The following is a 23,170-nucleotide window of genomic DNA, read 5'->3' on the forward strand; positions in this document are numbered from 1 at the left end:
GTTAACAACACATCATCATTTCTAGGCTTGACAGCTAAAAATGAAAGCTTAGGTTTCCTTAAAAGATACCATTCCTTCTAGTATTTATAGAAGAAAACGTAACATTGGGAAATAAAAGAAATACATTTATTTATGGAACTCTGTTATAATTTTTTTGAGCAGAAGTCTGGTTATTGTGCGGTTGCACAATTACCTGATTATCTGATTACCGGGAAGGAAAAACATTTCTAAAATGTCAGAAAATTCACAATAAAGGCGAGGATTTCCACACACATATTTTTAACTATGCCATCCTGTATGGCAAACATACTTTTAAATAATGATTTCAGAATTAGGGAGTAGACTTAGATTGTTTTATTTTATGAACAGAATTAACTGGATTTACATATCTGGAAAGAAAGTTTTAATAGTGTTGTTATACAAAATATTGGCCAGTTCTAATGGCTCCTCTTCACGAACTGTTGCTAGTATTTCCAGTATCTGGCTACAAGGAAACAAACAGAAATGTTACAGAAAAAAGAATAATTTATAGGAGTTCATGATAACTTTTGATAAAATTGCATGAAAGATATGTAAGCCATATTTGTGATTTTTAAAGAAAAGCAGTTTTGGAGTTGCATTCACTAAATGCCACACTAAATGATGATCTAACGAAACAGCAACGAATCTACCCTAATTTGTATTCTTGGTCTTCTCCTTATGATTGGGAAAGGGCTGGAAGTTTGGTTATGACTGACCAGTTTTTATCATGGAAGCCTGGAATGGTGGGTAATAGTGGTTAATTTAAAAGCATGTTTTATCAAGCCGTTTGAAGCAATTAAGGTTAGCCCGAATTTGTGGGATTGATACAATAGCAGATTAATACTTCTCAGTGCCATCTTGTTCGCTGCTGTTAAACTGCAAAAATAGATGGTATCTAGATATCAACAAAATAAATCTCATGTTGCACTGAAGAGGTGGAAGTTCAGAAATATGTTTTATAAAGTATTATATTCTTTTGCTGCGACCTAGATAGACTTAGATGCCATCATGTCACATTTAAAGCTTTGTAATTTGAGCCTGTCATGCCTAACTCATTAGATCAGCTTCAAGGGGACTTAATCATGACTAATCTCTGCTGGACTGAATCTCTGACAGGAACAACAAACAGTACTTACATTATATGGCAAAGTTCATTTCTGTCCTTTAGGCAGTGTCCCACTTCCCATTTCTTTTTGGTTGGAAATGTGGTTTTTACAAATTTTGAGCCTGCGTGGGTGTTTTTCACTCCACACCAGGGAGCATCTAATCGGAGAATAATTTAAAAAAACAAACTAGTAGTTTTATAACTAATTTCAGAAACATGAACACTTGTGTCTTACATTCCCTGCTTGTCTCATTTCCTCCATATACATAACAGTATATACTTTCACATGGCACTTTGTAAATAAATCAAAAATTCTCATTTTGATTTTTTAAAAATTGTTACAGGTGGTAAATACAGGTAGTCCTGGATTTACGACCACAATTGAGCCTAATATTTCTGTTGATAAGCAAGACATTTGTTAAGTGAGTTTTGCTCCATTTTACAACTTTTCCTGTTAATTGAAACACTGCAGTTGTTACTAACACGGTTAAGTGGGCGTGGCCACTTTGCTTGTCAGGCCACAAAAGGTGATCATGTAACCCCAGGACACTGCATCCATTTGAATGGTTCATTAAATGAATTGTTAGTTGTAAGTTGAGGATTACCTGTATACAAGTGGCTTTTACTAGTAGCTGCAAGGACAGACTGAATATAAAACAGCAACATCAATACAATTATTCCAAAGACACTGCACTCCTCCACTTAATGAACCATTTGGGGGATGGGGAAGGATATAAATTCTCAACTTGGTGACATCCGAATGAAAATGTGCTATTTTATCTGAAGCTCATTAAACTTAAGCTTTTGCTATATCTGATTTTGGTAACTGATACTGAAGAGATTGGTTGAAATATTTCGTTAACAAGCTTCCACTGAAACTTGTCTTACTACCCAGCCCTTTTGGAACAGTCTTTAGAATTTGCTGTCAGTACAACAAAAAGTAAATAATAAGGCACTCTATTTGGTTAAGCTTGCTCCATCAACATATTCATTTAAAATGTATTACATAAATAGTCTCTGAGATTATCGAGCACAAAGTTTGATGTATTTTTCTGCTCTTACCCAGCTTACAGTCATATGTAAGAAGGGCTGCGCATTGCAAGTTGATTGATGGAAAGAATTACATCCCACCAGATCATTATGAAGCCAATAAACCTTTTGTTTCATCTACTTTGAGGAAAGAATGAGTGGCATATAAGGGTGACCACGTCTTATGCTCTTCCTCAAAAGCAGCCTTCATAGATTGCTGTCAAAACAAGAATGGTGATGTCATGGGGCAAACTCTGCCCTCACATATTTACATCACAAAACGGATACAAGAACTTATTCTTGCAGGATGAGACAGGTTTTGCCACCAAGATGGTACTTTCCAGAAACCTTGGCAATGCAATCCTCAACTTCAGCCTTATTTAGGATTATGAAAGTTATGGGCCTAATACCCCCAAAGGGTATCAGCCTGGATTTTGCTGATAATAGAGAGAAAGGTATAATCCAATATTTGACAAGGATCTGGCAAAATGCAGGCTTGGGAGCACAACAGTTAGGAGTTCCTTCTCTGCATCATGCTATTTTTGAGGCTGGTTCAACAGTTTTCTGGAAGTGTTGTCTGGGGCACATCTTTATTCACCAGACTTACTTCCAGAAACCCACTGAACTGTCCCCAGAATGGCATGATCAGAACAGGAATGGAAAATTCCAGGTTTCTTTGGAATATTTTATTCCTGAATCTATGTTTTGTACATGGCTAAATATGACCAAAGGACTGACATTTTTAAAGGGCATTTTCCCTTTTTTATAAAAGAATTAGCTCTCTGGATAATCATGGTAAGCTAACCCAAAGGTGCTTTTCCAAAAGGCAACTGGACTTTTTGGTGTTGTTTTTTTTAAAGTTTTGCTTCTTATCCAAGAAGCTTCTCCCATTCTTACCCAAGAAGCTTCTTGGATGAGAGGTGAAATGTTTTCAAAGAAAAAACCCAAGAGAGTCCAGTTGCCTTTTGGAAAAATATCCTTGGGACCAGTGGTGAGATTCAAAAATTTTTTACTACTGGTTCTGTGGGCGTGGCTTGGTGGGTGTCTCAAGGGAAGGACACTGTAAAATCTCCAATCAGAGGTGGTATTTGACGGTTCTCCGAACTATTCAAAATTTCTGCTACCGGTTCTCTAGAACTGGTCAGAACCTGCCGAATACCACCTCTGCTTAGGACAACCATGACCTGGATGATTGAGCATCTCTATATACATACTAAAGCTAACCTTGCAACTGGCCTGTGATTTGGATGCACACTCTCAAGATTACAACCCAAATATATCTCAGATCTAAAAGTTTTTAAAATGACAAATTAATGAAAGCAAAGTGGCTTACCTGTTTCTATCATTAACCTTTCACTGGGAATTGACTTCACCGTTTCTAGGTTGGCTTCAGTTTTCAGAGAACTGGAAATAATTGTAGAAGTTTGTTAGATGAAGTTGTCTATCACTTCCTATTGTTGGGGAGCTCATAAAAAAGAAATTTCTCCCAAAATTCAACAAATAGTTTTTGGTTTTTGAACAAAAATATTGGAATGCTCCAATATTGTGCTTCTAACCCATTGACATTAGACTGATTTTTTTTTCCAATTAAAAACTGGGAGAGCTTTACATTTCAATGCCTGAAATTTAAATTTAAATTTAATTCAAGTTGAATTCTATTGCATCTCTGGATACACAGAAGCTCTAGGGCTTCTAAAGCTAAATGTGGCATAGTTTTATATCCTGTTCACTCTTCATTTTCTGTATTTTGTAAGGTAGGGTTGAGATAAAGGTGGGTAACTTTGTATTCAAAATTATTTCTGAACCTTTGGGGAATAGGAGGACTTCCCAAGCTGTTGAACTGGATAACTTATCTGAGAATTGCAGATAAAGGATTATTCTGAGTTAAGACTAGTAGTATAACTGACTGAGATTTAGATTGTTGTATATTACTGACTTAATTATTTTTATTCTTAGTTATGAGTGTAACATAATTGCAGTGGTTTCGGAAGTTAATGTGGCCCATCAACACAGAACTGATTGCCTAAGAGCATCTTTTGTTGATGTTTCCTGTTTCAAGCTTCAAAAAATAAGGAGCTTATATTTTTCATGTCTCTGGCAAGACAAACTACTTCCGGGTGAGCAACTCTGGCAACTTTACGACCTGTGGACTTCAACTCCCAGAATTCCTGAGCCAAATGGCTCAGGAATTCTGGGAGTTGAAGTCCACAGGTAAAGTTGCCCATCTCTTCACGACGTGGTTAATGATCTTTTTATTTTTTTAAAAGTCACAATACCTACCAAACTAAAAATGAATGCTTGAGGGAAGAGTTAATCTTTAAAATAACTTACCAACCATTAATCCCTATATAAAGATCCAGATCTATTAGAGCTGCCGCTTCTTCTTTGGTGCCATCAAAAGAGTGAACCTATAAAAATAATTAGAAGCGTATGTATGTATGTATGTATGTATGTATATATATATGGTTATTCGGGTTTTCTCCCGCGTAAAATTGGAAGTATCTTGGCAACGTTTCAACAAAATCTCATTCGTCATCTTCAGGCTTGTGTCTTCGGCTTTGTGCTTCTTGGAGTAATGTGAGCTTGCAGCTGCTTCTTCCTTTTAACTGCTAGTGGGAGTGTGACTTGATTGGGTGGGGGCTTGGCTGTGTTTTAATTGGCTGGGGGTGTGTTCTCATTGGTTGGGGGTTTGGCTGTGTTCTGATTAGTTGGGGGGTTGGCTGTGTTCTGATTGGCTGGGGGTGTGTTCTGTTCAGGTGGGGGCTTGGTTGTGCTCAGGTTAGTTTTAGTTGCCGGGGGATTTGAGCTGGTGAGCTGTGATCCTGTTGTTTGGTTTCGCGTTCGTGGTTGTGCCACATCTTCATGGTGGGCGTCCGTTCGCTTCATGTATGGGTCGGAGGGGTTTGAAGCGGGTAGTGATGCAGCTGCGGTATGGCTGCGGTACGACAACTAAGACTAACCTGAGCAACCCCCCAACCAATCAGAACACAGCCAAACCCCCAACCAATGAGAAGCTCACATTACTCCGAGAAGCACAAAGCCGAAGACACAAGCCTGAAGATGACGAATGAGATTTTGTCAAAACGTTGCCAAGATATTTCCAATTTTATGCAGGAGAAAACCCGAATAACCAAAGATCCACATACAAATACCTGTGAAAACTTCAGAATATATATATATATATATCATAAGACAAAAGGTAAATGTTTGTTAACACGGACAATCCTCAATAAAGGACCATGATGGAAGTCTGCCAATCACAATCGTAAAGCGAGTTGCCCCTGTAACCTGATCAGATTTTAATGACTTAGTTTGTGGTAGGAGTTAAGTAAACCAATTGTTTGCTACGGGCTGATTTTGCTGAAACCTGGAAATGCTGATCACATGACTAGGTTGCTGAGCATCTGAAATGCAGTCATGTGACTACGGGGAGGAGGGATGGCCATTAAAACTTCAGAATGTAAGTATCCCTGAGGAAGTGTGTCATAACTTTGAATGTCACTAAAGGAGCGGTCATAAGCTGAGGATTACCTGTACTCAGTCATACAATTCCCTCTAATTATTTCTGTTGATTTTTCTGGATGCCATCTGGCAGCTGTGCATGCATGAAAAATGTGAGGAAAAATTTAGCAATTCCACCTAGGAAGATGATGTGGCTGTTCCCTTTTTCACAGCTGTGTCATTCTTTGTGCTACCCTACCAGATTCAGGTACCCCAGTCTATCCAAGTTCAACTTCTAAACACGGCTAGCAAGGCCTAAGGTTGACCAGGTCATGGAAGGACAGTTGCCAAATTTAAAATAAAAAGATTCAGATCACAGAAATCCCAATTCAAAAAGAATTACAAAATACCAATAACTGAAAGAAAAACTTGGCTTGATGCTAGATCCGAAATACTATTCCTTCCTCTAGTGTTTTACAAGGGAAGGTTTGGTCGAAGAATGCAAACAGAGAGAAATGTCTAACCTATTTGTGATGGAAATATAGCAATAGACTTTAAATCACAAAAAAAGTGTTGATGAAAAACATAGCTGCATTGCACCTACCACTCCTCCTGTACACCTCTCTCTATTTCGCCTCATTATATCTGTGGAAAAAAAGAATTTGATTTTAGAATCTTAAGAATTTTTGTTCCCTCAAAAGTACACATTCGTTCTTTTAGTTTTCTAACAAAACTCACCTAGGAATTCTGGGTGCGAATTCCTGCAGTGCAAAAACATTGGCAATTTGGTTTGCTCAGATAGATCAAACTGTTTTTCAAAATACCTGAAAGAAAATAATAATTGTATTGATCAATCATTGAATCCATAGTATTTACAGCTTCTCAATTCTAACAATATGATTCTGGATGACAAGCAATGCAACACTGAAAAACAAATCCCTATAGAACAGTATAACAGAAGTTTGAAAGACAGGATGGCCAGTAAAACATATCTGAAACAATAAGTACATTGCTTACTTGAGTTGAATCTCTTTGGGGCAGAATTCTAATCTGTCGAAGTCTGGAAAGGGGAAAAACAGACAGTGAAGAGGCCTTCAAAAAACTGCCATGAAAAAAAAATGCACTTATGCCAAGGAGTTAATACGTACCCAAGCCACACTCCCCAATTGCGACAACCTTCCCTTTGTTCTTCTCAGCTAAATCTTGTAACTCCTCTAAGTACCGGTCAGGATTACCCTGACTGAATTCCCCACAGCGAGTGGGATGGCAGCCAACAGTACTGTAAAACATTTCTGAAATCAGACCACAGGAAAGTGTTGATATAACTGAGGCAGACTCTATTAAAACAAGAGAGTCCTGTACTTATGATCATAATTTCTGTTGCTAAGAGAGACATTCATTTTGCCCCATTTTACAACTTTTCTTGCCACAGTGAAGTGAAACACTGCAGTTGTTAGGTTAATAACATGGTTGTGAGGTGACACTGGCTTTCCCACTGACTTCTCAGAAGTTTGCAAGATGTGATCACGTGACTCTGGGATACTACAAATGTCATAAATATGAACCCGCGAATGTAAATCACGTGACCGTGGGGATGCTGCAATGGAGCAAAAGATGTGAGTGTAAGTGTGAAAAATGCTCATGTCACTTTTTTCAGTGCTGTCATTAACTTTGAATGGTGACTAAACGAACTATTGTTAACTCAAGGACTACCTGCATTCTCTTGGATCGTGAATGTTGATTACGTTTTTTGCTAGTGATTGTATTTGTAAAAGAAGCTACTATTCCCTGCCTGCAAGGATTTGTAAACAAAAGCATAAGAATTGCAACAGATTCATTCTTGTTTTAAAGCCAGTTAGATAATCTTTTTCTCTGTAGCTAGTGCCTGAGGTAACAATTGTCAGCTGCCTCTCAAACATTTCCTGGAGAAACTCCCCACATACAAGCATGCAACACAAATACATACATGTACAGGTAGTCCTTGACATATGACCAAAATTAAGCCCAGAATTTTTGCTGCTAAGTGAGAAATTTGTTAAGTGAGTTTTGCCCCATTGTATGACTTTTCTTGCCACACTTGTTAAGTGAATCACTGCAGTTGTTAAATTGGTAACACAGTCATTAAGTGAATCTGGCATCCCCATTAATTTTGCTTGTCAGAAGGTCACATGACCCTGGGACACTGCAACCGTCATAAGTATGTGCCAGTTACCAAGCGTCCAAATTTTGATCATGGGAATGCTGTATTGATTGTTAAGTGTGAAAACCAGTCATAGATCATTTTTTTCAGCGTCGTTTTAACTTTGAACGGTCACTAAACAAATGGTTGTAAGTCAAGGACTACCTGTACTTGCCATCTCCCGATTTCTCTCCTCCCGTGTCAAACTCTTGCTTTCATCATGTGACCACTGGATCCTCCACATATTCTTTTCTCAGTGAGCGTAAGATAAACAACTTTCCTAATTTGCAGGTGGAGGAAAAGTTTCGCTTTCCTTTTAAGTAAATACAAGTGTGGGATAATTCAAGCATTCCACTTAAGGGTGACACAGGATGAAAGAAAATACCATTGGTTTGGGCCAGCTGCAAGGCATCTTTGCTGTCTTGTAGATTACCACCTGTGATGATGAGCTGAAATAAAGAAAAAAAAACCCATGTAAATGCTAATTTCCCAACACCAAGTTTAATATGCTTCGGGAGGGACATAAATTGAAAGTCAACAGCAAGGAAAAATGGGCAGTTCAGACAATAAGAAGGAACACATCTAAAAACATTTAATTCCAAAGTTACCTTTTGAACTCCAATTTTGATTGCTCTGTCTATTACATCCAAGAAATCATCTGAAAATATATATACACACACATATATAAATATGTTAAAGTTAAAACCCATATTTTTCAAATGCAGCGATGCTCAAACTTACATTCACAATTTCTATTTGCTGGGGGAGGTATTGTTGTTCAAAGCTTCGTAACAATAAACATTGCAATCATCTTATGCCATCTTAATTAAATTGTAAACCTGAATCTAGCATTCCTCTTTTCAACTTTTTGACAAGAATAATATTGCTGTGTACAAATGCAATATATGTGGAGCACTGATATATTTTCCAACAGAATTTCAAAGGAATAGTCTTCTCCAAAATGATGGGATCACAGCTAGCAATGACTGATGAGGATTTGGGACAGTATTTGAAATAACGAGCAACCCCAGCTTCCTCCATTGACTTTCCTTATTGGGAACCCCTTGGGAAAACCACAAATTGTGATCACATGATCCTGGGGTGTTGCAATTGTTGTAAATACAGATATCATAGCCCTGAACTTACAACAGTTAAGTTTAGTGACCGTTCAAAGTTACAAAGCACTGAAAAAAGTGACTTGTGACCATTTTTCACACTTATGACCATTGTAGCATACCCAGGGTCATGTGATTTACATTCAGATGCTTGACAACTGCCTCACATTTATGGCAGTTGCAGAGTCCCAGAGTCATGTGACAAGCAAAGCCAATGGGGAAGCCAGATTTAGTTAACAACCGTGTTACTGATTTATCAACTTCAGTGATTCGCTTAACAAATGTGGCAAGCAAAGTCAGAAAATGGGGCAAAACTCACTTACATTTCTCACTTAACATAAATTTTGGGCTCAATTGTGGTTGTAAGTTGAGGACTACCTGTACATGCTCGTTGCCAAGCATCAGATTTTGATAATGTGACTATGGGGATACTGCATTGGTTTTAAATGTGATAACTGGTCATAAGGCTTTTTTTTCAATGCCATCATAACTTCAAACAATTGTTAAATAAACGGTAGTAAATTAAGAATTGTCTGTATTAACAGAATTTATCTTCCCATGCTCAAAAATTCAGAACAATGTTGACCTTAGACATGAAATAGATATTCTTGTTACTTGAGAGAAGGTAGACCAAAACAGAGAGAAATTACACTGACAATAAAGGTATATTTTAATCAAAGCTGTGCTTTCCCCAGCTGAGTTACATAGCTGTAACACCAGGATCACAAGGAATGCTGAACAAAGAAAAATGGATGCCCCTGAATTGTGGTATATGCCACAAAAATAGTTATGAATACTTAGAAATTCATGATTTAGTTCAGGAGTGTCCAATCTTCAATCATTTAGTTCAGATGTGTCCAAGCTTGACATCTTTAAGACCTGTGGACTTCAACCCTCCACATGTTGGCTGGGGAATTCTGTGACTTGAAGTCCACAAGTCCTAAAGTTCCCAGGTTTGGACAGCCTGATTGAATTCATGAAATAAAACAACACTATTCTCTGGAGACACTAATTCAAAAGCTAACACTTAAACATTTTAGACATATAATCACTCAATGGAGAAGACCATGAAGCTTGGAAAAATGGAAAGCAGTTGAAAAAGCAGTTGTACAGAAAGTGGTTTCTCTTAAGTGATCAAGTGAACGAACATCAAACAAAATACACGGAGGCCTCCATTTTAGGTTTCTTTCCTCTTCAGGGTCCAGAGAAAATACAGCATGAAAAGGTCTACTTATAGTTATTATTATGCATCTATATACCCCAACATCTGGTGTTGGGAATAAACCAATAAAAAACTTTACCTTTATGTTTTTGGGTGCCCCTGTATATACCTCTGAACATAGGATCGGTTAAGTTAACACCAATATCTAGTTAGAAGAAAAAGCAATAATTAGCTACTAATCAGGTTAAGCACAGGTATATAATTTTGCTCCCTGCAGCAAATATAATCTTTGTTTTCAGCATCTTCTCAAAGCATCCCTCACTGCAGCTCCACGTTGACAGAAGAGACACTTCATTAAAATCCTATTAGCTCAATTCCTATGATGCCCTTCAACAGGTTCAGAAAAAAAAGAGTCAGAAGGTCCAACCTCCCACCCCACCTGTCAAGCAGGAGAGACCCCATACCATTTCTGGCAGATGGCAGTCCAGTCTCTTTTTGAAAGCTTCCAGGTAATGAAGCTCCCATGACAAGCTCACCTTGATTAATGCTAATTTGTGTGTGTGTGTGTGTGTGTGTGTGTGTGTGTACGCACGCACACATACGCAAACCATTTCGTTTGCAGGCTGATGTGGTTCAAGGAGTTGTGCCAACCCAGAACTAACATGCATTCCCTAAACCAAAACCAGCAGGTTGTATGAAGGCAGCCCCCAAAATCCAAGCTGGGACCCAAAGTTGCTTTTTTCAGGAGGCAACTGGACTTTCTGGTTTTTCTTTGAAGACATTTCGCTTCTCATCCAAAAAGCTGCTTCAGCTCTGACTGGATGGTGGGGAATGGAAAGATTTATTTTCCTTGCAGACAGCTGGTCATTTGCATCCTTTTTAAAGTGTAGTTGAGGCCACTTGGAGGTTTATGTGTGTCCTGAGGAGTGCTCCTGGTTCCTGTAGTCTGCAAAGAAAAACTAGAAAATCAAGTAGCCTCCCGAAAAAGCACCTTTGGGACAACCATGACCTGGATGACTGAGAAGCTCTACAGATGTTTAGAATTAGAATTGTTTATTGACCAAGTATGATTAGACACACCAGGAATTTGTCTTTGGTGCATATTATGCTACATAAAAGGAAAAAAAAATACATTCATCCAGAATCATAAGATACAACACTGGGTGATAGTCATAGGTTACTAATAAGCAATCAAATCATACTAGGAAACAATATAAATCGTAAGGATACAAGTAACATGGTTGTTATGACTCCCCTTCAAAATTCAAGCGAGCAAAACAGAAAGCAGCCGTTTCAAAAGTAAATCAAACAGAAAGAAGTCTCACAAGATAACGGCTGTCATAAATCACAATCCACAGCAACAATCTTTGCTCTGTTTGGCAAACCAGTCCTGGCAAAAAATCTCAAGCCTCAGAGCTTCTGCTGTAACGTCTTCACGCAATAAGTCACTTTGTTCCTGGCAAATTTTACCAGCCCAGCTGTGTCCTTTTATACTCATTGAGGCAACGTGCTAATTTCCTTAATTATTGACTCGCCCTCCTCCTTCGTTCTAACTGGGTTTGCCTCCTTAATCGTCTTCTGTTCCTTACATTTAACCACAAGTTTTCCAAGTTCTCATCTCCACTAGAAGACTCTCTCAAAACTTCCCTGTCAGCCATTCCCGGCTGTTGATCAGATAAGGAACCAGAGGAGGTCAAAGGTCCTGACAATTCTAATACATCAGGTCTGTCTTCCTTTGTCACATCCATCTCCTCATCCTGGTTACTATTCCCATCACTGAGCCCTGCCGGCTCATATTTTTCTGCCATGTCCTCCTCACTTGAACTCATATCAGCCACAGGAGCTGAATCCAAGCCCGGAGCCACAACACATGGTTATATCATAAGTGGGAGGAGATAGGTAATAGGAAGGATGAGAAGAAGAATAGTGATATAGCCTTAGTTCAATTCAATTCAAACCTTTATTGTCAGAGTAGAACATGTGCACAATGAGCTTGGCTGAGTCTCCCTTTGTGCACTCCCCCTGCAACACAATACAACTCAGTGAAAGACAGAAAATCCCTAACCCATTGAATCCTACTAACACACACACAATCCTATTGCACCATGTGAACTTATTGCACGTTGTGCCGTCCTTGTAAATAGTAAACAGTTTGAGCATGTTGTGGGAATTAGTTGTTTGGCAGAGTGATGGCATTTGGGGGGGAAACTGCCCCTGTGTCTAGTTGTTCTGGTGTGCAGAGCCCTATACCATCATTTTGAGGGTAGAAGTTGAAACAATTTATGTCCAGGATGTGAGGGGTCTGTAGGTATTTTCACAGCCTTCTTTTTGACTCGTGCAGTATACAGGTCTACGGGTTTAGCTATACAATTCGGGATTAACTCCCTTTGAATGGTGTGGGAGTAGGAATGGATTTCCAGAGGGGGAAAAGAAATTGCAGACTACAGGAACCAGAAGCATTACTCAGGTGACCCTGAGGACACAGATAAACCTCCAAGTGCTTCAAGGACCCTCTAAAACAGAGCTCTCCAAACTTGGCCACTTTAAGACTTGTGGACTTCAACTTCCAGAATTCCTCAGCCAGCTTTACACTGCTTTGCTGGCTGAGGAATTCTGGGAGTTGAAGTCCACAAGTCTTAAAGTGGCCAAGGTTGGAGACCCCTGCTCTAAAACAGAGGTCTCCAAACTTGGCAACTTTTAAGTCCACAAGTCTTAAAGTGGCCAAGTTTGGGGGGGCCCTGCTCTAAAAGGATGCAGATGACCAACTGTCTGCAAGGAATATAAATCCTTCCAATTCCCCACCATCCAGTCAGAGCTGAAGAAGCTTCTTGGATGAGAAGCGAAACGTCTTCAAAAGAAAAAAAAACCAGAAAGTCCAGTTGCCTCCATGACCAGGATGACTGAGAATCTCCATAGACCAAGCTGGGACCATCAAGAGGGAAGCGAGCTCCAAGGGCTTCCCTCAGGGACTCATTCCCACAGACACCCAACCCCGTATTCTGCCCCAGGACTGCCCCTGGACACTGCGCCGTCCCCGCGTTGCCAGGGCAACCGCTCTCACCAATGAACTTGAAGCGACTCATGACGACAACGGCAGAACCCGCGCGCACCTTTCACGCTCGCTCCAAAGAGGCAGAGGAAGAGCCGTTAAAGCACCGCCCCTCACTTCCGGTTGCCTCGGGATCGCGCGGCTGTCTCACCATCCAATCCCCCTCGCTCCCCTGAAGGAAACAAAACGTCCGGAAACGAAACGTTCCAGGGAAGGAAGTGCCCGCCTTCTGGTGCTCGGCGGCGTTCTTGCCGCCGGGATTCCAACGAGTTGGTTTTGCACAGCGCACCAAGCCTCAATGCAAAAGCAAAATAAATAAATAAAAAGAAATAGCTATCGGTGTCAAGTTAGTCTCGTTTCATAACAGCAGACTCCCAGCACCCTCTTTTCCTCCTGGCCTTCTGCATGGGCCGCTCCGTTTGTATTGGCCCATGTGTGTGCGTGTACAATCCTATCTTAATATTATATTTATCAGAATAGAATAGAATAGAATGCAATGCAATGCAATGCAATGCAATGCAATGCGATGCAATGCAATGCAATAATGCAATGCAATGCAATGCAATGCAATGCAATGCAATGCAATGCAATTCTTTATTGGCCAAATGTGATTGGACATACAAGGAATACGTATTATATTTATATATATATAATTCTGATCTTGCAGACACACCTCAAGCCCACACCTCACGGCACACAAAATGCGTTCACAAAAAGGTGAAGCAAAATTACATTACATTACAATTCAATTCACTCTACTGTATTGTACTATACAGAAAGGGTCTGCCACCTTGGCTTTGAGGCTTGTGGACTTCGACTCCCGGAATTCCTCAGCCGGCAAAAACGAAGTTGGCTGAGGAATTCCGGGAGTTGAAGTCCACAAATCTTAAAGTTGCTAAGATTGGAGACCCTTGGTGCACTTAGAGTAGACTAGGCTAGACCAGGGGTCTGCAACCTTGGCAACTTTAAGCCTGGTGGACTTCAACTCCCAGAATTCCTCAGCCACGTTCGTTTTTGCCGGCTGAGGAATTCAGGGAGTCGAAGTCCAGAAGCCTCAAACAGTTGCCAAGGTTGCAGGCCCTTGCTGTACAGTACAGTATAGTACAGTAGCTTTGCTGGCTGGGGAATTCTGGGAGTTGAAGTCCTCCAGCCTTAACGTTGCCAAGGTTGCAGACCCCCGGAGCTAGACTACACACTACACACTACTATACTATATTATGCACTACTATACTACACACTACTATACTATACACTATTATATTACTGTACTGTACTGTACTGCACTATACTATACGCAATGCTATGCTACACTACCGGTAGATTTAAATATATTATAATATTAATCTTCCATAACTTAAATATTCTACTCCCGCTGGACTCTCTACATGCCGGCAGAGAGGTCCCTCTAATTATTATCTCTATGAGTCCATATCTAGCAGATAACGTCATATCCTTCCCAGGAGGAGGAGGAGGAGGAGGAGAGGATTACTCGTAGAGATAGGAAATTGAGAATTATACTTTGCAGAAAAACCATTATAGATTCCCGAGGGTTATAAAGAGGCGCCCTTCCTGAGACCTTCTCTCCCCAGCCTTCGATCGGGCTCTTCCGGTATCGACGCGCAGGTCGCAGGAACCCGTGACGGATGCATCGATGGCGGCGCATCACTCTTGACTTCTTTCTCTCTCTAGAGGCCGTGAGCTTCCCGTCAGCCCCTGCGGCGCAAGCTGTCTCGCTCACCCCCCCCCCTTCCCCGGCCTGAAAGTCGACCGGGGCGCAGTCAAGATGGCGGGCTACCTGTCGCATCGGCAGAAGGTGCTGCGGCTCTACAAGCGAGCCATGCGGCACCTCGAGTCCTGGTGTATCTATCGGTGAGTCCCTGGCCCCTCCGGCCCCTCCCGCAGCCCCTTAACGAGCCTCCGCTCCCTCCTGGTTTGCGGGCGGATCCCCAACCCTCGGTGTGTCTGAGCGCTTGTAGTCTGTTTAACCTGGCGGACGATTTCCAAGGTCCGAAGAGCGTTTCTCCCTCGGTTTACCGGCGCCTCTGCGCGTTTCCCTCCGTTGCGCGTTTGTTGCGCGGATCCTACGCCGAGTCAATCCTCGAGTCGGTGGCCTCTGTTGGCAGGGCAGCTCGGGGGGCTCGGTCAGAAAGGTTGGGTGAGGGCTGGGACCGGGCATCCCGCAGGCGAAGCCATGGCTGGGATAGAGCCTTGCTTCTTTGCTGGATAAGGCAGATTGCCAGGGCAGAGGAGGTAGGGATGGACGTGGCAGTGGGGATTCATTCAGGAAATACAGCTTGGCAAGAGTAAGGATAGGAATAGAATATAGAATAGAATATAATATAGAATAAAATATAGAATATAGAATAGAATATAGAATAGATTAGAATATAGAATAGAGTAAAATATAGAATAGAATATAGAATAAAATAAAATATAGAATAAAATATAGAAAAGAAAAGAATATAGAATAGAATAAAATATAGAATAGAATAAAGATATAGAATAAAATATAGAATAGAAAAGAATATAGAATAGAATATAGAATAGAATAGAATATAGAAAGAAAAGAAAATATAGAAAATAGAATAGAATAAGAATAGAATATAGATTAGATTAGAATAGAATATTGAATAGAATAGAAAATAGAATAGAGTAGAATAGAAACTTTATTGTCACTTTGAATGTACCCTAATTGGCATACATTAAAATGAAATTTCGTTGCGTACTGCTCTCAGAGGGTCACTACCTCCAATATACACTACATAAACATGACAAAATAAATACAAAATTATGCATATACCCACATCTGTGACACAACACAGTATAGTCTGGATGTATTCATGTACATGGTGAGAAGAATGAATCTTGAGAGTTTACCAGACGGATGGCATAGGGAAAAAAGCTGTTGCAGAATTGGGTAGTCCTGCTAGAAATACTTTGAAATGTGGCAGTTAAAAATAATAATAAAGGCCTGTTATCCTAATTGGGATATTGGTAAAAATACTGTCAGATGAGCCACATTTGTTTGTTAAGTGTTAAATGGCCAGCCACACTTGCATATTATGTCTGGTTCTTGTTGTTGGGCTCAACATATTAATATGCAAATATACATATTGGAATGGGCAAATTAGGGTGATGGGGTGAGGTTTTTCTATGAAGAAAAACAAGAATTTAGCTTCAGAAATAAGTACTGTACCATAGTCATTTCAGCCCTGCATAAAATTTATTAAATTTATATGCTGCCCATCTCATCAAAAGTGACTCTGATCCCCAGCTACAAAGTTCCAGGGGGAAAAAAATCCTATGATTGGATATATAATCTATTTAAAATGGAATGTAATTAATGGATTGATTACAGCTGGGTAGAAATCATGTAACTTGATTCACTATAGTGCAATATTTGACTATTAGGGCCCTCTAGTGGCCATTCAACACAATTTTTCCACTTGACAAGTTTTTAAGGAGTGTCTGCACTGCTATTACTGTTAATCTTCTCATCATTCCTTATCACCCATCCCCTCCCACTTGTGATTGTATGACTGTAACTTTGTCGCTTGTATCCTTATGATTTACATGGACTGTTTCCTAATATGATTTGATTGCTTATTATATATTAAGTTTTGTACCTAATGATTTTTGACTCTCAACGAATGTATCTTTTATGTATAGAAAGAGCATTTGCACTAAGACAAATTTCTTGTGTGCCCAGTCACACTTGGCCAATAAAAGAATTCTATTCTATCAATTCTATTCTATTCTTGCTATATTTTTATCCCACTTTTAGTTATTCCCCGCAAGAACAACCCTTTGAAATGTGTTGGGCTTGAGTGACTCGCCCAAAGTTAGCCAGCCAGCTTTGAAGAAATCCGTGGCAAGCCTCTTCCATACCCTTGACATGATAGCAGTCTTCCCATATTTGAAGGGCTGTCAGAGGGAAGTGGGGGGTCAATTTATTCTCCAAAACGTCAGGGGACAGGACAAGAAGCCATGGGTGGAAGCTTGTCAGAGGGAGAGCCAACCTTGAAACCAGAACGCAGCGAGAACTCTTAGTAGTGGAACCGTTCAGTAGTGCCTTTTGGGAGTTGTGGAGGTTTTTAAGAAAAGATTGGACGGCCATTTGTCTGAAATGGCATAAGGACTCCTGCCTTGGGCAGATGATTGGACTAGAAGACCTCCAAGGTCCCTTCCAGCTCTTTAATTCTTATCAAGAAAACTGTCAACACCAGAAGCAGAAACAAGGAATAAAATCCCCCACTCGTTAAGGAAAATATGAAGTATTTGTCAGTTCTAAAGATAACTATGGTTTTCCATTCTTGGAATAAATACTATCTTTAATATTCTCAGGGATAATTATAGATACCATGCCTGTCTGCTGAGAGCAAGATTTGATGAGCATAAGGATGAAAAAGACATGATTAAAGCAACTAAGCTGTTGATGGCTGCTGAAGAAGAATTTTGGGAAAAGCAACACCCTCAGCCGTACATCTTTCCTGACTCTCCAGGTGGCACAAGCTATGAGAGATACGAGTGCTTTAAGGTCAGGAGGTGACGTGGCCGGCGTTACAAATAATCAGTTCCTTGATAGGTTGCAGAATATTGGCCTTCTGAACGCCAAGAGGTTTCAGGAACTTTTCATTAGTGAGTAGAAGGAGATTCCCCATAAGATGCAGCATTATCGTCTAGTTCTGAGGAAGAATCCATGAATGAAGGCCGCAGGGAAGCTGTCCAGGTCTCACATTAATGAGTGACCAGCATCAGTGACCAGCCTCTATCTGCCTTGGCAAGACCTTAAAGACACAGGAGAAAGCTCGGGGGCAGGGCACGCTTTGCTTGGAGGAGCCCTTCCGCTTGACCTCCAGTTTGAAGAGAGACCTAATAGCAGGGGATGTGAGGGAACAGAAGGTTCTAGAACAAGGGTGTCAAACTTGACTTCATTGAGGGCTGCATCAGAGTTGTGTTTGACTGGGGGGGGGCGGGCAGGGGGATGTGGCCAGGGTGGGCATGGCTAGCTCGACGTCTCTTGTGTTGGGATGCCTGTGGTGGCCCAAGTGCTCTGCCCGCTAAAACGGGCTCCTGAGTGCCGTTTTTGGCTGCAACAGCCTCCTGTAACCCTCTCCCAGCGAAAACAGAGCTCCGTGGGCCTTTGCTGTTTCCAAGGCAGCCCCGCGGACCAGATCTAAGCACCCTGCAGGTCTGATCCGGCCCGCGGGCCTTGAGTTTGACACCCCTCCTCTGGAAAGTTGTTGCCAAACTGCAGTCCTTGGAGAAGTTCACAGGACAGTTTGTGTATTCAGCAATATCTCTCATGTTTGTAACTAGTGCTTGAGACATCCAGAGGCAGCAGTTTGAGCCACACATAGTGATCTGAAGATAGCACACTCTCCACATGGCTGGATGGTGTTCTATGCACTGAATAGTTGCTAGGGAAGGATCTAATTATTTGAGGCATTCGGTTTCTGAGGCTTGCTAATCATCCCACCATTAAAATATGCCTTCTACCATTCCTTGATCCCATCCACACTTTTTGGGAGGGTAAAAGAGCCACTACATTGCTGTAGCAGCACCCAACTTTTTGAAACAGCAACCTTCCTGTGAGATCAGGCTGGATCAACCCCCATGGTTGGTTTCTCAGGAAATTTTGAAGATAAAACTGTTCTGAGACTCCTCATTGGTTGTTTCTACCTTATCTTTATTTTTGGTGGTTTTACTATTGCATTATTATATTGCCATTGTTTTTTTTTTCCAAATCATAGATATGCCTGTGTGAGCCTCCAATTTTTTTGTTTGACACACACATCACTCTTTATATATATCAAATGCCCTGATTCTGCCTTACCAAGATAATCCAGTAATTTTCTAGAATTAAGTCTTCTAATGCAGGAAATAGTATCTTTGGAATCTCATCATTTTGATTTTAAACAGTGTTTCTCAACGTCAGTAACTTTAAGATGTATGGACTTCAATTCCCAGAATTCCTCAGCCAGCATATTGGCCGAAAAGTTCTGGGAGTTGAAGTCCATACATTTTAAAAGTTGCTGAGGTTGAGAAACATTGGTTTAAACAGATCAACAACCACAATCTAACTATTATTAGATGGAGAAGATACAAAATAAATTACATGAAAGAGCAAGAAGAAGACTGTTATCCCTTTGAAGATGCAGTGAATAAACCTTCTGTTTATGCTTCCACCCTGTAGTCACCTGAATGGATCCTAGAAATGTGGCACCCATCAGAGAAAGCCATGTACCCAGATTACTTCGCTAAGAGAGAACAATGGAAGAAGCTGCGCCTGGAAAGTTGGGACAAGGAGGTTGGTTATCAGACAGACTATATTTTACAATTGCTTTTCCATGAAATAATTTTGAAGCAAGTCACAAATCTGTGGGGTGATACTCTGGGATATGGGTCTTAAAATGTGGCTTCATGGCTTGTCACCTTCTGTTTAGCCCCGCTTCTTGAGCTTGTGAGGGAGCCAGAAGTCTTGACTCTTTTTCAGAGTGGACAGCTGAGGAGTAAAATGGGTACCTGAGAGGAGAAAAAGCAAAGCACTTTTTGCCTCTTAAAAGCCTCACCAAAATGGTTGTTTCCCAAAGGAGCTTAATATTTGGCATGCTATCAACTTTTCTTTTTCTTTCTTTCTTTCTTTCTTTCTTTCTTTCTTTCTTTCTTTCTTTCTTTCTTTCTTTCTTTCTTTCTTTCTTCCTTCCTTCCTTCCTTCCTTCCTTCCTTCCTTCCTTTCCTTTCCTTTCCTTTCCTTTTCTTTTCTCTTTCCTTTTTCTTTCTTTCTCTTTCTTTCTTTTTCTTTCTCTCTCTCCCTTCCTTCCTTCCTTCCTTCCTTCCTTCCTTCCTTTCCTTTCCTTCCTTCCTTTCCTTTCCTTTCCTTTCCTTTCTCTTCCTTCCTTCCTTCGTTCCTTCCTCCCTCCCTCCCTCCCTCCCTCCCTCCCTCCCGTTTGTTTGTCTCTTTCTCCTCAAGAGAACCAGGCTTTTCTGGGGCTCATATAGCCACACAAGCTCAGGAAAATAATGTGCTTGTATGATGATAATCATACAATAACATAGTTTGATTTCTTAACTGAAGCACAATTTTTTGCTGGGATCACGTGGCTGCTTTGGAAGTTTAGAACACGATGTGGCCTTTTTGAGAAAGTGCCAACATGTTTTAATGCTCATTATCTATTCTGAGGGAAGTTTTTGCCCATAGCACTGAAGCACGTGAGATCCCTAAAATCCCAAAGATACTTGATCAGTTGAGCTGGTTTAGCATTAGATGCATTCATTCCGCCTCTGTCCATTTAGAGCCATTTCTCCCAACTTAGAACAGCTCTTATTCTTTTCTGTTCATCCCTGAATCTCCAAAGAGGCTTTTAAATGGATGGAGTGTTGGGGGGACACTTTTTATAGAAAATATCACTGTATTTTTTTCTAGATCTGTTGCTGGCTGGAATTGGAAATGAACTTTTAATCAGAACACTCAAAATGTCTTAAAACAGCCCATTTCCAGATTATAGGGACACTTACTGTTGATGGTTTTTAAAAACTGGATTCAGGGTGCATTAAGTTTATGAATTGCCATAAAGGGCAGTATTAAGGCTTTTCATGTTTGAAAGGGATGGTTGACATTAAAAATGCTTCCGTTGAAGTCTCTTCTCCCCCCCCCCCACTCTTGCAACTGCCTTACAAAACCACACACACACACACACACACCAAACAAATGAGAAAATCCTGTAGATGTGCTGCTGGAAGCTTCTTTTTATTACAGATAGTCCTCAATTTACAATCACAGTTGAGTCCCAAATTTTCTGCTGCTAAGCAAAACAATTGTCAAATGAGTTTTGCCCCATTTTATGACCTTTGTCATCGTTGTTAAGTGAATCCCTCACTGCAGTTGTTAAGTTAGTAACGCTTGGGTAGTTAATAACACTGGTTGTTCAGTGAATCTGGTTGATTTTTTTTTGCTGGTCAGGTTGCAAAAAAGGGAATCGTGATCTTGGGACATTGCAACCGTCATAAAGCATAAGTCAGTTGCCAATTGTCTGAATTTTGATCATGTGACCATGGAGATGCTGCATCGGTCGTGGGTGTGAAAAATGGTCATGTCATTTTTTTTTACATGACGTTGTAACTTTGGACGGTCACTAGATGAACTGTGTGGTTGTAAGTTGAGGACTACCTGTAATGTGGAAATGCTGCTTAAGACGTGTCCTAAATCAGGGGTTGCCAACCTTTTGGACTTCAGGGACCACCAAAGTCATAATTTTAAATCCCGCGGACCAGAGACCCTGGGAAAATCCCCCCAAAAGTCTGCAGGAAAATCCCCCACCCCGTTTTCCTACCGATCGATCGTTCTTTATTTGGGATCACAGGATACCGTCTCCAGCTCCGTTCTCAGGGGGAGAGAGAGACTTTTGGCTTCATGCAAGGAAAGCAGCAGAAGCAGAAGTCTTTCTTTCTCTCCCCCAATCTCTGCCAGAAATGAGTCTTTGTGAGACTTGTCGCACAGGCAGGAGGCCTTGCAGGGTCCCAAAGACTCGTTTGTGGCGGAGTTTGGGGGAGAGAAAGAGAGACTTTTGCTGCTTTCCTTGCATGCAGCCAAAAGCAGCAGAAAGAAGTGGAAAGAAGCAGCCCGGTGGCCAGGCCAGGCTTGTGGAGTGAGTGGGCAAGTTCCCCCCCTCTGCCCTTTCCCCCCTTCCCTCATTACCTCGTGTTGTTCGCAATGCAAGTGACGCAAGCCTTGTGTTCCTGCGGCCCATGTGGGCAGTGCAGCCTTGTGTCCTCGCACAGCCTGGATTAATTGCTTTGGGGGGTGATTTGGAATGACATTTCTCTGCGGACCACCAAAATTTTCTCACGGACCACCAGTTGTCCCTGACCCACTGGTTGGCGACCACTATCCTAAATTAAGCATATCCCCCTCGAGCGTGTGAAATGCTGCAAGTTCTGGGTTGTGGGTTAACCCTGTTTCTCATTGACAGGTCCAGCAACTTCAGGAAGAAACCCCACCCGGAGGTCCCACTACGGAAGACTTACCTCCAGCTCGTAAAGAGGGACACCTGCCTCCGCTCTGGTGGCATTTCGTAACTAAGCCTCGCAGATACCCGTTGTAAGAACCTCCACTCTAAAAGGTCTGTCTTAACCCCAGAGGTCTCCAAACTTGGCAATTTTTAAGACTTGTGGACTTCAACTCCCAGAATTTCTCAGCCAGTTATGCAATCCACAAGTCGTAAAAGTTATCAAGTTTGGGGACCCCTGATCTAACCCCACGAAATGGTCTGTGAGCTTCCTGCAGCCGGTCTCTTTGTGTACTAGCAAACCCAATAAAAGCCTGATACAAACCGCCATGAACCTGCCTGCCTGGCCATTACTGTATAGCAATCTCACTCGGACCAGCAAGACATGCGGTGCCTCTGAAAAAAAAATCAAAGGATACTCCCACAATGTTGGTATAGAGCAGGGGTCGGCAACCTGCAGCTCTGGAGCCGCATGTGGCTCTTTCATTCCTTTGCTGCAGCTCCGTCGCTCAAAATGTGCGTCACACCCGCCAATGGGTGGCACCCACTGGCACGATTCATTGAGCTTTTCGACCCCTCGATAGGCCAACCAAGGGTAAATCCAAGAAAAGAAAAGTTTCAGAAGAAAACGTTTAATTCAACGACAGATGCTAGTTTTGTGGCCACTCGGGAAATAAGTCCCGGGGAAAACTGCAATCTCATCATAAATATGAACCACTTGCCAAGCGTTTTCAATGTCGATCACGTGACCATGGGGATGCTACAGCAGGTTAAGCGTGAAAAACGGCCGCAAGTCACTTTTTTTTCAGTGTCGCTGCAATGTTGATACAAAGTGTTGTAAGTTGAGGAGTACCTCTGATCTGGCTATGAAAGCAAAGCCACTCATAGTTGGTATTGTTAGCTCAAAACTACAAGAGCCACTAAAACAAGGGTGTCAAACTCGAGGCCCACGGAGTGCTTAGATCTGGCTCGCAGGGCCACCCTGGAAACAGCGAAGGATTGGCACGCGGTGCCTCTGCCAGCAAAAACGGAGCTCAGGAGGCCCTCCATTTTTGCTGGCA

The 23,170-nt window shown here is 41.4% G+C and overlaps 2 protein-coding genes across 3 annotated transcripts; one reads left to right on the forward strand and one right to left on the reverse strand.

Moving 5' to 3' along the window:
- Nucleotides 1-339: 339 nt before the first annotated feature.
- Nucleotides 340-13,247, reverse strand: TATDN1 (TatD DNase domain containing 1). 2 transcript variants are annotated; one of them, XM_026679123.2, is made up of 12 exons: nucleotides 13,114-13,246; nucleotides 10,192-10,257; nucleotides 8,384-8,433; nucleotides 8,161-8,224; nucleotides 6,745-6,888; nucleotides 6,614-6,656; nucleotides 6,335-6,420; nucleotides 6,201-6,241; nucleotides 4,487-4,563; nucleotides 3,489-3,559; nucleotides 1,158-1,284; nucleotides 340-484 (listed from the first exon to the last, which is right to left on the reverse strand). In XM_026679123.2, exons 1-12 carry the CDS (start codon nucleotides 13,133-13,135, stop codon nucleotides 382-384), a joined length of 894 nt encoding a protein of 297 aa, XP_026534908.2. In that variant the 5' UTR covers nucleotides 13,136-13,246; the 3' UTR covers nucleotides 340-381. The 2 variants fall into 2 exon arrangements, with proteins under 2 accessions (XP_026534908.2, XP_087818307.1); XM_087962181.1 differs by lacking the exon at nucleotides 6,745-6,888 and having other exon boundaries at nucleotides 13,114-13,247.
- Nucleotides 13,248-14,572: 1,325 nt separating this feature from the next.
- Nucleotides 14,573-22,443, forward strand: NDUFB9 (NADH:ubiquinone oxidoreductase subunit B9). Its single transcript, XM_026679125.2, has 4 exons — nucleotides 14,573-14,970; nucleotides 17,446-17,638; nucleotides 19,298-19,411; nucleotides 22,074-22,443. Exons 1-4 carry the CDS (start codon nucleotides 14,885-14,887, stop codon nucleotides 22,203-22,205), a joined length of 525 nt encoding a protein of 174 aa, XP_026534910.2. The 5' UTR covers nucleotides 14,573-14,884; the 3' UTR covers nucleotides 22,206-22,443.
- Nucleotides 22,444-23,170: the final 727 nt, after the last annotated feature.

Source organism: Notechis scutatus, chromosome 3 (assembly GCF_049901735.1).
Source record: "Notechis scutatus isolate UNSWTSFEM ecotype Mainland chromosome 3, rNotScu1.2, whole genome shotgun sequence".
Lineage (NCBI taxonomy): Eukaryota > Metazoa > Chordata > Lepidosauria > Squamata > Elapidae > Notechis > Notechis scutatus.

What these genes read in the sequence shown, in the direction of transcription:
- TATDN1 (XM_026679123.2), bottom strand. Translation starts at nt 13,135, where the DNA reads ATGAGTCGCTTCAAGTTCATTG. An exon ending in TCAAAATTGGAGTTCAAAAG is followed by an intron (nt 8,225 to 8,383) that starts GTAACTTTGGAA and finishes TCTTTATTTCAG; the next exon opens with CTCATCATCACAGGTGGTAA. An exon ending in CCCAAAGAGATTCAACTCAA is followed by an intron (nt 6,421 to 6,613) that starts GTAAGCAATGTA and finishes ATTTTCTTTCAG; the next exon opens with GTATTTTGAAAAACAGTTTG.
- NDUFB9 (XM_026679125.2), top strand. Translation starts at nt 14,885, where the DNA reads ATGGCGGGCTACCTGTCGCATCGGCAGAAGGTGCTGCGGCTCTACAAG. An exon ending in AGAGATACGAGTGCTTTAAG is followed by an intron (nt 17,639 to 19,297) that starts GTCAGGAGGTGA and finishes TCCACCCTGTAG; the next exon opens with TCACCTGAATGGATCCTAGA. An exon ending in TGGAAAGTTGGGACAAGGAG is followed by an intron (nt 19,412 to 22,073) that starts GTTGGTTATCAG and finishes TCTCATTGACAG; the next exon opens with GTCCAGCAACTTCAGGAAGA.